Source organism: Anomaloglossus baeobatrachus, chromosome 4, assembly GCF_048569485.1.
Source record: "Anomaloglossus baeobatrachus isolate aAnoBae1 chromosome 4, aAnoBae1.hap1, whole genome shotgun sequence".
NCBI lineage: Eukaryota > Metazoa > Chordata > Amphibia > Anura > Aromobatidae > Anomaloglossus > Anomaloglossus baeobatrachus.
Window position 1 is genome coordinate 380,798,033 of NC_134356.1, and position 17,675 is coordinate 380,815,707.

The following is a 17,675-nucleotide window of genomic DNA, read 5'->3' on the forward strand; positions in this document are numbered from 1 at the left end:
TACTGTGGGCTTCAGAAACATGGCGCCGGAGATGAGCGCTATGCACAGGCGCTAACTCCGACACCGTGTAACTGAAGATTAGAAATTTACATACGGCCAGTGAGAGGGAGGAACAGGCGGCGGGGGGCGGGGATACACGTGCATAACCCACCCGGACATTAGCAGCAGAGGTGCACACGTCAATCAAAAAGTGCATGAATTTTCAAACGTTATAAAGTTGAATTTCACAGCCTAAACACCCGAGCTGCCCACTAATGGTATGTACAGCCTGTGCCTGATAGTGCCAGTACTGCACTGGCTGCACCTTATACACGAAAATCCTGATGTTTGGTTCCCTTTAACAACGGGTGAGAAACGTTTGTACCCACAATTAGGAATATCATTTGATTTCTGTTGATACACCAATGGAACAGTCTCACCCTTGTAACTGTATAGGAGTAGTTATCAGGGTCATCAAAACAAGGTGCCAGTCCTTTTCTCACGAGCAAGGTAGTCCATTAAATGAAAGCCTTGTCAAAACCCTATAGGGGCTCACCTTGACGCTATTTTAATGACATTCCTAATCGTGGGTATGAACTTCTCACTCCTTGTTCAGAATATCTCCTTGATAGACAATAAGGCTATGTGTGCACTTTGCTTTTTTACCTACTTTTCCACTGCTTTTTCAACTGCAGCGTTTTTATGCCAAAATGCTTGCGTTATGCTTTTCAAGCAAAGTCAATGGGACATTGAGCTTTCTTCTGCGCACTTTGCTGTTCAAAACGCTGCATTTAATCTGCATAAATTCGGGCAAAAACTCAGCGTTTAAAGAAGCAACATGTCAATTGTTTTTGCCATTTTGGCTGCGTTTCCCATCCATTCAATTTAATACAAAACTGCAGCGTTTCTAAAAGCACCGGAAAAGCACTAGAAAGTCATGAAAACCGCAAGGTGCGCATAGGCTACTTTCTTTGCATTTTAAATGCATTTTTAAAGCCAAAAGCATTGTCCTTTCTGCCAGAGGATGCTTTGTGACCTGCAACTACCTCGACGCAAAGTGCGCACATAGCCTAAGGGTGTTTTTTGCTGTTTTTGTAGTGTTTTTCGCTGTTTTTGTAGTGTTTTTCTTCCTTTTTTCTAAGAATGTGTATTTTATGTTGTTTTTAGTACCAATGGATATATATACTCCTTTTTTGAGTATTATTAAAAGCTAAGTTTAAATTCTTACATATTGCTATTTATAGATGAACATACTGAAAAATCAAACAATCCCCTCATATATTACTAAATAAGTGCTGTGCAATTTATTTACAGCTTAAAAGACAATTACTATTTTCAGATTTCGGATCCTCTTCTTATATCATAAATACAAAAATATAAGGCACAAATACAAATAAAAATACAAGGCACAAATCAAAATAGAAACAAAAATTCAGTTTCTTACATGCAGTGGATAATGAACAGAAGGACGAGACCAAGCAGCATGCAATGCCAATGCAGAATAGACAATTTTCCATACCAACCAAAAAAAGAGCAAAGGAAAGAAGAAAATAATATAATAGGAAAAACACTATTTTATATTAATTTTCAAGAAAATAAGATAATAATAACAAAGTAATGCTAGCACAATATAAAAATGACTTCCTGTGAAAATGTTTTGATGCATAAATAATGCAATGCTTAATATTATAACATAATAGTATGACGCAATGAGAACAAATACAAAAAAAAACTAAAAAAAGAAACATAACAAAACATTCCATGCAATATATGATGTAACAAGAGGGTGAATTTACACTAGTATGATGCAGATTTGATTGAAAAAAATCTACAACTGTCCCATTAATCTGAAGGTGTCCTGCGAAGCTGTAAACACAGGCTTCAGAATAAAAAACATTGAGGTCAATGAAAAAGATTTGCAGTCATCAACCTTTTGGCAAAATATCTGCACCATGTTAATTCCCCATAATGATCATGCACTTTATAGCATCATAGCACAGATATTTACTGATACAGAGAATCGATATTTCAGGACTTTGGTCAGGTCATGACCGGTGGACAGGAGGCCGGCAAATCCCCTGGCCACCTGATATTTCTGGCTCCTTTTTTGATTAGCCAGGCTGTTGTGACTTCATCATTGCAACGTGTCGCACACACGAACATGAGTACCATTAAAAGAAGAAAAGTTAATGCCGGACAATAAAGAGATTTTTAGGCCTTCAATCTGGCTGTCACATGTTACCCTAGTCCTGAAAATTGATTCTCCCATCTCTCGTAGACATATATTAAATACTTTTCTTGAACGTAACAAAATATCGAAATGATGAAAATAAATGATCTCCTGGTCAAACTTTATATTTGGTGATCGAAAGTGAAATTCACAAAAGTAGTGTCTTATCCTAACAGAAATTAAATATACGCAAAACTAAATGAGTGCTTAAATATATCAGTTCAGAATAAGCTCCCTTCCAACACTCTTGCACCCCTCCAATCTATCCTAAACTCTGCAGCCCGCTTAATCCACCTCTCCCCTCGCTACTCCCCAGCCTCGCCACTCTGCCAATCCCTTCACTGGCTTCCCATCGCCCAACGACTCCAGTTCAAAACATTAACCATGACATACAAAGCCATGCACAACCTGTCTCCTCCCTACATCTGTGACCTAGTCTCCCAGTACCTACCTGCACGCAACCTTAGATCCTCACAAGATCTCCTTCTCTGCTCCTCTCTTATTTCCTCTTCCCACAATCGTGTACAAGATTTCTCCCGTGCATCCCCCATACTCTGGAACGCTCTACCTCAGCACATCAGACTCTCCACTACCGTGGAAAGCTTCAAGAGGAACCTCAAGACCCACCTCTTCCAACAAGCCTACAACCTACAATAGCCCTCAGCCCAGTAGACCACTGCGCAACCAGCTCTGTCCTCACCTATTGTACCATCACCCATTCCCTGTAGACTGTGAGCCCTCGCGGGCAGGGTCCTCTCTCCTCCTATACCAGTCTGTCTTGTACTGTTAATGATTGTTGTACGTATACCCTCTTTCACTTGTAAAGCGCCATGGAATAAATGGCGCTATAATAATAAATAATAATAATAATAATAATAATAATAATAATAAATATATCATTACAAATTAAGAAGTTGCCTCTCATCTATTTGTAGAATTGAAGAAGGGTCAATCCAGCGGCCGAAGAAGAGGGCTGAAAATAGAGACTGTCAACCTAAAAACCGCTGTCGTACCCCTTGCAATGGCTCCAGCTCTAACAAGGGCATTACCCAAGTGTGAATCCAATGGGATTTGAACACAAGTCTTTTTCGGATAATATAAAGAATTTAGTCTTGCATACTGCCCTTGTCAGGGTGGGAGTCATTGCAAGGGGCATGATTGGGGTCTTTAGGTTGACATTCCCTATTTCCAGCTGCATACTCTGGTCTCTGGTTTGACCCATCTTCAATACTACAAATGGGTGACAGACAACCTTTTAATTTGTAATGATATATTTGGGCACTTATATAGAACTGTTAGGTTTTGACTTATTTGTTGTGTCCTTTTGATCACTGCTCTTTTATTGAGGATAACGAAATTATATTTTATTTAATATTATACTGTTTTTCTATTTCTGACTAAAAATGTTGAGGAGTTCAGTGATTGCCACCATTATTAAATCCAGAATTAGATGTGATATGCTAATGATATCATCCTACACCTTCATCCTATACTTATTAAGAAAATGAAATTAATTTACAGCAAGTAAACAGATTAGCCTGCTGTTAAGGTTCCCATACATTTTAGATTTGAGCCATCATCTCTCCTACTCTCCGATATACAGAAGTGCTCAGCTTGGCTCTAGTGTTCTCTAAATGAGTGGCATATCTCAAAGTAGAACAAAAAGATCGGTTGTTGGAATTCCAATATACCGTTCCTTCTCTTCTCTGACTTCATCTGCTGGGGAGAGACAGACGTCCCCATAGGCTCAAGACTGTAGGTAAATACCACCGATAACATCTGCTCTGGCTACCATCAGTCTAATTTGTATGAGTGATTTTACTTTCATCCTTTCAACCTCTTTTATCAGAATAAAAAGAACAATATTGAAATGTACTGGTAAAATTTTAAATTAATAAAGTCCAAAAGGTAATCTCAGTATTCCTGCAGTTCCTCCAAAGAGGCAATAAGTCACAAAAGAGATGATCCACTACTTAAACATTGATCGCTTGTCCTAAGAATTGGTCATCAATGTCTGATAAGCCAGAGTCCGACACCTGGCATCCCCACCAATCAGGTGATTTTTATGCTGGCGGCAGAAGGAGGCACTGGAAATGCTTAGTTCTAGAGCTGCTCTGTCTTCTGTTTGCGGCAGCGATCGGTTACTGCACATCCGCCTCTTATTCAAATCAATGGGAAGCGGATGTGTAATGCCCAGCTGCAAACACTATCAAAACATGGAGCAGCTCAGGAACTGAATAATTCCGGCAGGCTGCCGTCACCGCCGACACCCACAACCGCTATTCAGCAGGAGTGGCTGGTGTCAGATCCCAGCTGATCACACATTGATACCATCAATGTTTAAGTTGTAAACATCCTTTTTAAATGGTCCCCATTGAAATCCATGGTATGTGTGTGTAATGTTATAGAATTCTTACTCCTGTACTTTCTTGCTCCTGTGTCACAATAATGTAAAAGCATGTTTATGCAATTTGTGCCAAACTTATTTTTTTCATACATTAAAAAGCACGTTGATAGCTTTGCAAAGGCAGCTTTTGCTTATAAAGCATTTTGTTAAAGCTAAATGTATTTTCAAATACTATATAACAACCTCTTTAGTATGGAAACCATGATGCATGCTCACGGCCAGTACAGAATACAGCCTTCTAAGTTAGTTATTTTCAGCTTTTCACTGACATTTATTACCTGATAACCAGGCCTTCTTTTCCTCAAATTTACCATAGGGATACCTAAGCCTATAGGCTGAAGTAGTAAAGAAAGTTGATTTCCTCCTCACATCTTAAATAATGTATATAATTGCTACACAATACAAAGCATGTAAAGTAACTGTATAGAACTTGTATTTGCGTGGCTTTTATGCTGATGCTCCTGTTTCCAGGCACACTGTAAAAGCATAAATCATTAATTAAATTCCTATGGGAATTTAATGTGCATGGGCCCGATTCATCAAAGCTTTGAAAAGTCCCAATTTGGGTGCACCTTGAAGCTACACTAAAATTTAGCGATTTTGGAGATCCCACTCCATTTTCGGCCAGGACTAACAAAGTGGGCAGAGCTGGGACATTGCGTTAGCTGCTCATTAAAATTAGTGACAAGCAGTGGGGTTAGCTACACCACAAATCTTAATGGGGCTTTACACACTACGATATCGTTAATGTTCTATCGTTGGGGGTCACGCCGTTAGAGACGCACATCCGGCGTCATTAACGATATCACAGTGTGTGACACCTTTCTGTTACCTAAAACGATCGCAAAAGTGGCCAAAATCGTTTGCCGCGGAGAGGTCATCCTAAAACCAAAATTCATTTAACGCTCATTAGCGATGTTGTTCCTCGTTCCTGCGGCAGCACACATCGCTATGTGTGACACCGCAGGAGCGAGGAACATCTCCTTACCTGCCTCCACCGGCTACGCGGAAGGAAGGAGGTGGGCGGGATGTTATGTCCCGCTCATCTCCGCCCCTTCGCTTCTATTGGACGCCTGCCGTGTGACGGCGCTGTGACACCGCACGATTCTCCCCCTTAGAAAGGAGGCAGATTGCCGGCCAGAGTGATGTTACAGGGCAGGTAAATCCGTGTGAGGGGGTGCGCGATTTTGTGCGCGACAGGGGAGCGATATGCCCGTGTCGCACAACTGATGGAGGTGGGTACGCACGCTGGTGATATCGGCAATGATATTGTAGCGTGTAAAGCCCCCTTTACTCCAGCATGGACTGGAGTAAAACATTGGGTGGCGCCACTCATAAGACGCTCCTGATTTATGAACAGCAATACACCTCTTCATGAATGAGGAGCTTCTGACTTTAGTCCATCTCCTCATCAAGATAGGTGTGAACAATGCAAATCTTGGTGAATTGGGCGCATATATTTTTTGAGACAAGGTACTGTACTTAGATTGCCTCAATAAGGTTCATGTGAATGATGGCAATCTGTGTGCAGTGGAGTAGAAAATATTGTTGATGTCTATATAATAGAAGATTTATTTTGGTACATTGACTGCATTCAAAATTGTATGAGTTTAAGATGAAGTAATTAAAATCCTTTCTAACACTGTCCATAACATTGTTACTGTAATTAATATAATATTATTAAATGAGACATAAAAAAGCTAGGTTTGTTAATTTTAACTGTCTGGGAGAATTGCTTTGCATAGTGCCAGCATGTCAAGATGCCAACATCCTAAGCCAAATATATAACACTGCTTATTGTATTACAACATTACGAATTTACTGAAACCATTACACATTCAAAAATATATACTGTATACTTAATGAGAAATCAGACCTTTTGTTACATTCTACAAAGACTTGTAACAAAAACTGCTATCAGGAATGTAAAGAATTACAGTAAGGATTTATTCACATAATCTATATGTTCTCAAGGTTAAAGTGAACCTGTCAGGTCCAATATGCACCCAGAATCACAAGCCGTTCTGGGCACATATTGCTAATCCCTGCCTGTATACCGTAGCATAGATAAAGAGATCCTTAGAAAAAGTATTTCTAAAGATCTTTTATCATATGCCAATGAGGCCAGTGACTGGTCACAAGGGCGTAACTTTCCCCAGCTAGTCTACCCTCTTGGCATGTTAGCACGTCCACAGGGGCGTGCTAAAATGCTACTCAATGCAGCATCACCAGCGGTGATGTGCGTACCTGTGTCCACTATCTCCGCTGTTCAGAAGTCCCTGGCACTTTCAGTCATGCGCACTAGACCTCACTGAAACTGGGACAAGTACACCCAACTTCATACTGCGCATGACCGGAAGTGTCAGGGCAGGGACTGTTGAACAGCAAAGACAGCAGACACAGGTATGCACGTCAACACTGGTGATGCTGTCTTGAGTAGCATACTAGCATATCCTGTGGGCGTGCTACCATGCTAAGAGGGCAAACTAGTCAGGGGAAGTAACGCCCTTGCGACTAGTCCCTGGCCTCATTAGCATATGATAAAAGATCTTTAGAAATACTTTTTATAAAAATCTCTTTATCTATGCTAGTGCATACAGGGATGGTTAGGCAGAGATTAGCAATATGCACTCAGAACTGCTCTTGGTTCTGGGTTCATATTGGACCTGACAGGTTCCCTTTAAAGCTTCAATTCCAAACTCTACCACCATGAGAAGAGAAAATATGGCTGCTGAATGGTTGTGTGAAATAGCCCTATATGTTTAGAAATAATAAGTGCGTATGTGCTAATGTTTAACCAGATTCTATTGATTTAAATTAATAATCTATATTGTATTGTAAGATTACTATGGTTTCCTTTTTTATGTATATACTCTACAGGCTTACTATTAGAAAAGTGGTTGCATGTTGTAAACCTTCATTCACTTTATGGTTTCATGTGGCAAAACTTCTAGAAGTTATTAACTTTTGTTGATAAATAAGGTTTATTGTTGATTATTTCTAGTTATTTTAGTTTCCATTGTTATTCACCTGGTTAGTTTGCTATTCTAAGCATGTTTTAAGCAGTTCTAATCTTATTACGTGGAAATATGTAGTAAGGACAATGTTAAATGTATCTGTGTTAATTACTGATCTTAGCAAATGATACAATATTTATAGAACAAATGGTTTAGTTTACCATATACTTTTATACCTTTGGTTGAAGATTTGGATGAAGCAGGACATAACCATTAGGGTCAAGAGCAAAATAATATCCATTGGGACAAAGCTGTTGAAAAATATATAGAGTTAGAAATGTGAAATATATTTCAGCAGGCCGTACACATAACATGCAAATTATTATTTCATTTCAATGGCGTCTGGTGCACCATGTCATTGAAAAGTGGTGCTAGAGCATCAAAACAAATGATTTACAATATGACTCAATGTTTTTATGTAGATTCAACTTTTGGAATAATTCAAAATGTCAATAAATGGTTTGTCCACCAGTGGGGACATTTTTTTCTTACTTAAAAGGGAATCTGACAGCAGGTTTTTGCTACCTCATCTCAGAGCAGTATAACGTAGGCAAAAAGGTCCTGAGTTCAATGATGTACCACTTCGATTACTGGCTGCAGCCCTTCTGACACAGTTAAAGATTATAAATTTTATATGTAGCAGTGCAGGGAGAGCTGCGCCCCCCCCCCCCCCGTCCACACCAGGCTTTCAGTGTACATTTCCATAGACAAAAGCTGCTAATCACAGAAGGGGAGGAGTCAGACTAGAGCTCAGGAGCTGCTGAGACCCACTAATGATAAAGGTAAGAGGCTTAGCTAATATAAACAAAAAAAAGACTGAGATAACAGACACATGGCTGAATTCTCTGTTTTGACACTTGCAGCATGCTGTATTATTGCAGAAACCTGCTAACAGAGTCCCTTTAAATGCTCGTAATTGGGGATAAAAATCATTTTTGCTATTTGGTTTAATCACTTTTTTTGCACCATTTGCCTTTTATAGCCTCTGCACATTCTTTTTTTGGGTTGAGAATGAGTTAACTTAGAATCAGTCAGGTGCCTGCTATGATGGCCTGATGGGGAGTTTATAAGAATCAGCAAAAAGGCATTTGGGCCTATGTGATGATGGGGACATTAACTATAATGATGTAGACAGAATGATTGTGTGCTCTGTCGTGTATCATTTTCGACATTATACACATAGGTAAGGCAGACATGAAGACATAGCTGACTACATCTTGCTTTTTATCTCCAATAGGTGTATACAGCCAAAAATTATGGACAACGGAGCACACATGACTCCATCTATGTCACTATAGTCAATGCCCCTGTTGGTGCAAACGTCAGAATGCCGCTTTGCCTAAGACTTAAACTAAAATGTATAAATGCAATTCATAATGTGGTTAAAGGGAATCTGTTACCAGGTTTTTGCCACCTAATCTGAGAACAGCATAACATAGGGGCAGAGATCCTGATTCCAGCAATGTGTCACTTACTGAGCTACTTAGTTTCGTTTTGATAAGAGCACTGTTTAATCAGCAGTGGATTATCATTACAGGACTACTTGGCCTGCTGCCAGGTAGTCCAGCATATTCATGAACTCTGTATAACTGCTTCATCTGCAGCAGAGAAAACAGTGTTTTATCAAAATGACAGCAAACAGCTCAGTAAGTGACACACCGCTGGAATCAGGATGTCTGCCACTACATCATGCTGCTCTCAGATGTGACAGCAAAAACATGGTGATATATTCCTTTTAATACAGTTTCTTCTTCAATATGCATAGCTTTAAAAAACTAAAAAGTTGGCTTACAAATGGGCAAAAAGTATAGTATAATGTATATATAACTGACATCATGTATACTATACTACACAGGTAATTGTATCTGTTTATCAATAGAATGATCAATAAAGAAACTAAGTAGACATGAAAAATGGATCGAAATCCATTGAGATGTAACTTCTTCATTATATGTGATCGCATATAACGCATATATTAATTAAGTAATTAACCTAGTGCCCAATTAAAAATAATATACAGTATATGAGAATTGCATGAGATATATTACAATGAAATGAAATGAAAGCTGTACAATAAACTTACTGTAAATCTGGGCGTGAGCCTTTTAATGTCTTTCAAAGAAACATCTACGCCCATAACACCAAGTATTAATTGGTTCTGAAAATATAAGGAACAATAAAATCAACATAATAGTTCACCCCACATTATAAAATACTAGCTGTGAATTGATTGATGGTCATAAACTAGGAAATAACAGGATATTCCTGAATTAGAATATCAGAAAAAGGTTACATAATTCCTATGGTTCATCATAAATGATGTAAGTAGCTGAGCGCCGGGTACGTTAATATACTTCCTACATAAATACGACTTATTGATTGTATTTTCCCCCAGACTTCAATTAAACTTTGGAGTTTTCCTTTGGTCCCATGGAACCAATAAAGAATATCTAATGTGTGTGGCCAAGTTTACGTTACATGGACTTTTGTCAGGAAGCCCAGAGTGAGTTTCCCTTCTGAGATTAGAAAGTCTAATAAAACAAATGCTTTAATAATGATTCTAAGATTTATACTGTGGGTAGTTTAAAAGCCCCATCAATAACCGCTAGAAATCAACAAGGAAGGTTTCACATGCTAGATTCCAGTTTACGGTACAGAAACATGGCGTGCCGTGATGAAAATGACTGAACTTCCCTGTCAAAAGGACAACATCATATGTCTTTATCCACACAGGTTTATTTTTATAAAGCAGGAGCAAGAGGAGAGAACTAGAAACAGATGACTAGTGTATTTGAAAGCATAATAGAAACAAAAACATATTTTAAGATTCTTCTAAAAGGAAATCTTCTGGAGCCATAGGGTCATCATGTACATTGCAAAGTTTGCTGATCCATGCTTAGTACATCAGTTGACTGCAAAATTCTTCACCTACCACCCCATGGGCTTGGGTGATGTTTGCTCAGTGTTGCTCATAACAGTGACATAACAGTGCTGACTAGACATCAACCATTCCATGGCATAAATAACATATAGAAGATCAACACTACAGAGGAGTGGACCCGAACTTTAAAGCTCGTTGTTTGTACCAAACACAGATTTTACAAAAAAACCCCTCAGTGTTTGATTTTGGAGTTTGGTTGCTTTACATATGCAAATCACTAGAGCGAACATCACTGTGTTCAGGTACGTTCGTTGCTCGGCCCAGTGAGAGCCGCTTGCAGTGTTTGAATGTCTCGTACATGGGGTAAGGTCAGCATTACTGGATAGTGTGTATAAAGAAGATGAAAAAATCCCATCCTCCTTCCCCCGGAAGTGCTTTGTTTATGGATGGCTGTATGTGGGCAGAGAACCGAACTTCCCAATTAGTGACTTCCAATGAGGTTCAGCTCAAGTCCGGGTCCCAAACTGAACTTTATCTAAAGTCCAGTTGAACCCGCATAACCCAAAATTCCACAGGTCTGCTCATCTCTAATTTAAAGGGTAGTTCACCCCTTTTCATTACTGACCACATCAATATTATGTTGAGAAGCAAGGTTTCTCTCAAATACCTTGTGTTGCCAATAGTGCCTGTGAGCAGCGCTATTGTGGTCTGCTCACCCCCTTCGCAATTCCGTGACCTCTGATGTCCGGTGATGTCATGTCAGCTGAGGTGGGTCGCAGTCTTCCTGAGTGACTGGGCTGTGGGCAGTTTTTCACCACTCATCACAGTCCAGTGTCACAGCCAAGCATCTTCCTGCCACCTCCTTCACTGCATAGCACAAGTGAGATGCTGGGCTGTGATGAGCAGTGAAACACCACACACAGCCCAGTCACTCAGGAAGGGGAGATAAGGTATGCACACCAGTGACTATGTAAGCGGAATACATGTAATAGCAGAAACTGCTGTGTGAATACTGACTTGAAAAATCCAATAGCTATATGTAAAAGTGAAAATGTGAAAAATGGAATCTGCATTACTGCCATGAACATATGAATTAAGAGAAATTTAGCTACTGAATTGATCAATGCAATAGAGCCCCAACACTACGCCAAAGTATTTCTCTATGTTGGGGTCCCTAGCTTATGTGTGTCCTCTCATGCAGTTAAAAAATGTACCGTGTATGGGAAGCTGAGACCCAGGCTATATATACGTATAATGTGGACTGGCAATAGGTGTGGTTGGGGAGGGTTCACAAACGAAAAACTACTAACAAATAAGGAATAACATTTGGAACACCATTCTAAGTCTGAACTGGGTGCAAAAACCTAAAAAAACATCACTATGGGGAGATAAGGTATGCACACCAGTGGAATCTACTTTGGTGTAGTGTTGTGGCTCTATTGCATTGATCAATTCAGTAGCTAAATTTCTCTTGATTCATATGTTTATGGCAGTAATGCAGATTCCATTTTTCACATTTTCACTCTTGCATATAGCTATTGGATTTTTCAAGTCAGTATTCACACAGCAGTTTCTGATATTACATGTATTCCCCTTACATAGTCACTGGTGTGCATACCTTATCTCCCCATAGTGATGTTTTTTTAGGTTTTTGCACCCAGTTCAGACTTAGAATGGTGTTCCAAACGTTATTCCTTAGGCCGGTTTCACACATCCGGCTTTTTGCCGGTTTGCCGGATCCGGCGTTCTCCCGTACAGACAATACAGTACAGTGACAGCGCTGTAACTTCCGGGTCACATGCGCCGGTCACATGACAGTATGTGACCGGCGCTTGTTGCGCTGTCACTGTACTGTAGTCACTGTATGGGAGAGCGCCGGATCCGGCAAACCGGCGAAAAGCCGGATGTGTGAAACGGGCCTTATTTGTTAGTAGTTTTTCGTTTGTGATGCCTCCCCAACCACACCTATTGCCAATCCATATCATACGCATAAATAGCCTGGGTCTCAGCTTCCCATACACGGTAAGTTTTTTAACTGCATGAGAGGACACACATAAGCTAGGGACCCCAACGTAGAGAAATACTTTGGCGTAGTGTTGGGGCTCTATTGCATTGATCAATTCAGTAGCTAAATTTCTCTTGATTCATATGTTCATGGCAGTAATGCAGGTTCCATTTTTCACATTTTCACTTTTACATATAGCTATTGGATTTTTCAAGTCAGTATTCACACAGCAGTTTCTGCTATTGCATGTATTCCCCTTACATAGTCACTGGTGTGCATACCTTATCTCCCCATAGTGATGTTTTTTTAGGTTTTTGCACCCAGTTCAGACTTAGAATGGTGTTCCAAATGTTATTCCTTATCAGTCACTCAGGAAGACTGCGGCCTGCCTTAGTTCACATGACATCACCGGACATCAGAGGTCACAGAACCTGGAGGGTCACGCGAAGGGGGTGAGCAGACTGCAATGGTGTCTTTTACAGGCACTATTGGCAACACAAGGTATTGGAGAGAAACCTTGTTTCTCAACATTATATCGATGTAGCCAATAATGAAAAGGGGTGAACCACTCCTTTAAAGCTCTAGCTGTGAAATATCCTGCTTTGGGTAGACTTACAGCCCTATCTACGAAGGATTTAAAGTGTATTATTCTCCACTATAGACACTCCATTTCTGGATAGGAGGATATGCTTCAACTTGCTTTATATAGACCAATACAGCATAATCATTTTGGTGGACTGTAAACTCAGGACAGGTTGAAATTTAATAATAATAGTTTCCATATAAATTGTACATGAAATGATTTTTGTATATTGTTTATCTCTGTGAAGAATATTCTTATTATGAAGACCCTGCTTATTCAGCTTTCATATACATTACATTCATGCATATTACATAACAAAAAGCAGAACTGTACTTGTAATTAGCTGAGCAGACAGAAGAAGACGCCTGTGCAAGGACAGTATATGGGCCCTCTGCAGTCCAAGAGCTCGTCAAAATGAACAATTCCACCAGGTTTTGAGGTAGTAATGGCCTCCTTACCTCTTGTGCCCCTATGCGGCTGTGCAGGTTGCACCATTGACATGTCTGCCCCTGACGTAAAGTGTTTAGCTCCACTGGTACTTCATAAAGCTACTCTGAAATGTGAAGCTTGTCAGTCAGGGGATGTGCGCAGTGATCACTGCATGGGCCCAACACAACACAGTGGAGTATGGTCGCAGACTTTCCACTAAGCCCATACACCACACAGAGGTTTGGCCTGACTAGTCAAGCATATCAGAATTGTTTTGTGAGTGATTGATAGTCCTAAGCCTCTGACCAATCCACAGGGCATGTTAGTTAGTATTTTGAAAAAATACAATATTTGGTATGTTTTCTTTACAATTTCTTTCTCTTGAAATGAGACAGATAATCCTTATTTAATCACAAAATGTGTCTTAAAGTGATCTTTTCACAAATTAACTTAATCTTCTGTGAAATTTGTAATTTGCAGCATAAATGGGGGGGATTTTTTGCCAAGGCAACAGAATGATGGCCAAGATGCTTGCGCCACTATTCAATGCCTGCATTGTTACTGCTACCTTGACTGCATATTTTGGCTGTAGATGTGGCTATTAGTAGAGTTGAGCGCGGTTCGTGGTTCGTGGTTCTCCAGTTCTAGGCTCGAGTGATTTTGGGGCATGTTCTAGATCGAACTAGAACTCGAGCTTTTTGCAAAAGCTCGATAGTTCTAGAAACGTTCGAGAACGGTTCTAGCAGCCAAAAAACAGCTAAATCTTAGCTTGGTTTCTGCTGTAATAGTGTAAGTCACTCTGTGAATCAAACTATTATCACATTTCAGTGTATAGTGTGCGTGAACAGCGCCTTCAGATCACTGCTGTTTCTATAATGGCGATCGCCATTTTTTTTTTTTTTTTTCTTGTCTTCCTTCCCTAAGCGCGCGCGTCTTGTGGGGCGGGCCAGCATGTCAGCCAATCACAGACACACACACAGCTAAGTGGACTTTGAGCCAGAGAAGCAACGGCATGTGTGATAGGATCTGCATGTCACATGTCCCTGCATTATAAAACCGGACATTTTCTTCACGGACGCCATTATCTGCCTTCTGCGTCTTTGGTGTCAGACATCACTGTCGCAGCTCCGTCTTGAGTCCTATCGCTGATACAGCTGTATGCGCTGCATACACAGCGTTAGACAGCATAGGGAGAGCACTTTATAGCAGTCCTTTTAAGGGCTCAAACCGGCAGGGTCAGAGTTAAGCTGACAGGTCCTGAAAACAGCGCCAGCATCTGTGCAGCCAAGGTCAGGGATTTCCTCCCTGCATTTCACCATTAGGAGGGAATAGAAAGGCAGGCTTCCATTCCTCTACCCAGAGCACCACAATCCTGCCACTGTACCCTCTTGTCCTCTGCACACTCCAACTCATAACTAAGCCATTATACTAGCAAACACTCAGTGTACCTAGTGGCATCCTATCTGTGGCTATTGGACTTTGCTATAGTCCCACTAGTGCAAAGACATTTGCAGAGCACGTCTGCCTGCATTGCACACTACAACTAATTATAACTAAGCCATTATACTAGCAAACACTCAGTGTACCTAGTGGCATCCTATACGTGGCTATTGGACTTTGCTATAGTCCCACTAGTGCCAAGACATTTGCAGAGCGCATCTGCCTGCGTTGCACACTCCAACTAATTATAACTAAGCCATTATACTAGCAAACACTCAGTGTACCTAGTGGCATCCTATACGTGGCTATTGGACTTTGCTATAGTCCCACTAGTGCCAAGACATTTGCAGAGCGCATCTGCCTGCGTTGCACACTCCAACTAATTATAACTAAGCCATTATACTAGCACACACTCAGTGTACCTAGTGGCATCCTATACGTGGCTATTGGACTTTGCTATAGTCCCACTAGTGCCAAGACATTTGCCGAGCGCATCTGCCTGCGTTGCACACTCCAACTAATTATAACTAAGCCATTATACTAGCACACACTCAGTGTACCTAGTGGCATCCTATACGTGGCTATTGGACTTTGCTATAGTCCCACTAGTGCCAAGACATTTGCAGAGCGCATCTGCCTGCGTTGCACACTCCAACTAATTATAACTAAGCCATTATACTAGCACACACTCAGTGTACCTAGTGGCATCCTATACGTGGCTATTGGACTTTGCTATAGTCCCACTAGTGCCAAGACATTTGCAGAGCGCATCTGCCTGCGTTGCACACTCCAACTAATTATAACTAAGCCATTATACTAGCAAACACTTAGTGTACCTAGTGGCATCCTATACGTGGCTATTGGACTTTGCTATAGTCCCACTAGTGCCAAGACATTTGCAGAGCGCATCTGCCTGCGTTGCACACTCCAACTAATTATAACTAAGCCATTATACTAGCACACACTCAGTGTACCTAGTGGCATCCTATACGTGGCTATTGGACTTTGCTATAGTCCCACTAGTGCCAAGACATTTGCAGAGCGCATCTGCCTGCGTTGCACACTCCAACTAATTATAACTAAGCCATTATACTAGCACACACTCAGTGTACCTAGTGGCATCCTATACGTGGCTATTGGACTTTGCTATAGTCCCAATAGTGCCAAGACATTTGCAGAGCGCATCTGCCTGCGTTGCACACTCCAACTAATTATAACTAAGCCATTATACTAGCACACACTCAGTGTACCTAGTGGCATCCTATACGTGGCTATTGGACTTTGCTATAGTCCCACTAGTGCCAAGACATTTGCAGAGCGCATCTGCCTGCGTTGCACACTCCAACTAATTATAACTAAGCCATTATACTAGCACACACTCAGTGTACCTAGTGGCATCCTATACGTGGCTATTGGACTTTGCTATAGTCCCACTAGTGCCAAGACATTTGCAGAGCGCATCTGCCTGCGTTGCACACTCCAACTAATTATAACTAAGCCATTATACTAGCACACACTCAGTGTACCTAGTGGCATCCTATACGTGGCTATTGGACTTTGCTATAGTCCCACTAGTGCCAAGACATTTGCAGAGCGCATCTGCCTGCGTTGCACACTCCAACTAATTATAACTAAGCCATTATACTAGCACACATCAGTGTACCTAGTGGCATCCTATACGTGGCTATTGGACTTTGCTATAGTCCCACTAGTGCCAAGACATTTGCAGAGCGCATCTGCCTGCGTTGCACACTCCAACTAATTATAACTAAGCCATTATACTAGCAAACACTTAGTGTACCTAGTGGCATCCTATACGTGGCTATTGGACTTTGCTATAGTCCCACTAGTGCCAAGACATTTGCAGAGCGCATCTGCCTGCGTTGCACACTCCAACTAATTATAACTAAGCCATTATACTAGCACACACTCAGTGTACCTAGTGGCATCCTATACGTGGCTATTGGACTTTGCTATAGTCCCACTAGTGCCAAGACATTTGCAGAGCGCATCTGCCTGCGTTGCACACTCCAACTAATTATAACTAAGCCATTATACTAGCACACACTCAGTGTACCTAGTGGCATCCTATACGTGGCTATTGGACTTTGCTATAGTCCCACTAGTGCCAAGACATTTGCAGAGCGCATCTGCCTGCGTTGCACACTCCAACTAATTATAACTAAGCCATTATACTAGCACACACTCAGTGTACCTAGTGGCATCCTATACGTGGCTATTGGACTTTGCTATAGTCCCACTAGTGCCAAGACATTTGCAGAGCGCATCTGCCTGCGTTGCACACTCCAACTAATTATAACTAAGCCATTATACTAGCAAACACTCAGTGTACCTAGTGGCATCCTATACGTGGCTATTGGTCTTTGCTTTAGTCCCACTAGTGCCAAGACATTTGCAGCACGTCTGCCTGCGTTGCACACTCCAACTAATTATAACTAAGTTACATTGTCAGGGATATTTATTCTTTATTATTCTGCTGTTAATAAAGCTAGACCACCACTGCAATCTTCACCACCTCTCAATTTTTACTACCACATTTTCAGTCCACAATCTTGTCGCAATCAACATGAGTGGCAAAATGACAGATGCTGGTGGAAAGGGGAAGAGGCGTGGTGGAAAAGGCAAAAAAGGTTTTGTCAGTGGGGAAGGTGGCAAAGCTCCATTATCATCTGCTGCAGATAGA

At 41.0% G+C, this 17,675-nt stretch overlaps 1 protein-coding gene across 4 annotated transcripts in view; it reads right to left on the minus strand.

Moving 5' to 3' along the window:
* Positions 1 to 17,675, minus strand: part of CACNA2D1 (calcium voltage-gated channel auxiliary subunit alpha2delta 1) — a 1,186,557-nt gene that overhangs the window by 129,393 nt on the left and 1,039,489 nt on the right. For 2 of the 4 annotated variants that reach the window (XM_075345217.1, XM_075345218.1), the window contains exons 17-19: positions 9,717 to 9,791; positions 7,810 to 7,884; positions 4,895 to 4,951 (exon numbers count right to left, since the gene is read on the minus strand). In XM_075345217.1, coding sequence (XP_075201332.1) covers positions 4,895 to 4,951; positions 7,810 to 7,884; positions 9,717 to 9,791 — 207 coding nt within the window. The remainder of the gene's footprint in view (positions 1 to 4,894; positions 4,952 to 7,809; positions 7,885 to 9,716; positions 9,792 to 17,675) is intronic. The other 2 variants (XM_075345220.1, XM_075345219.1) reach the window with 1 other exon arrangement.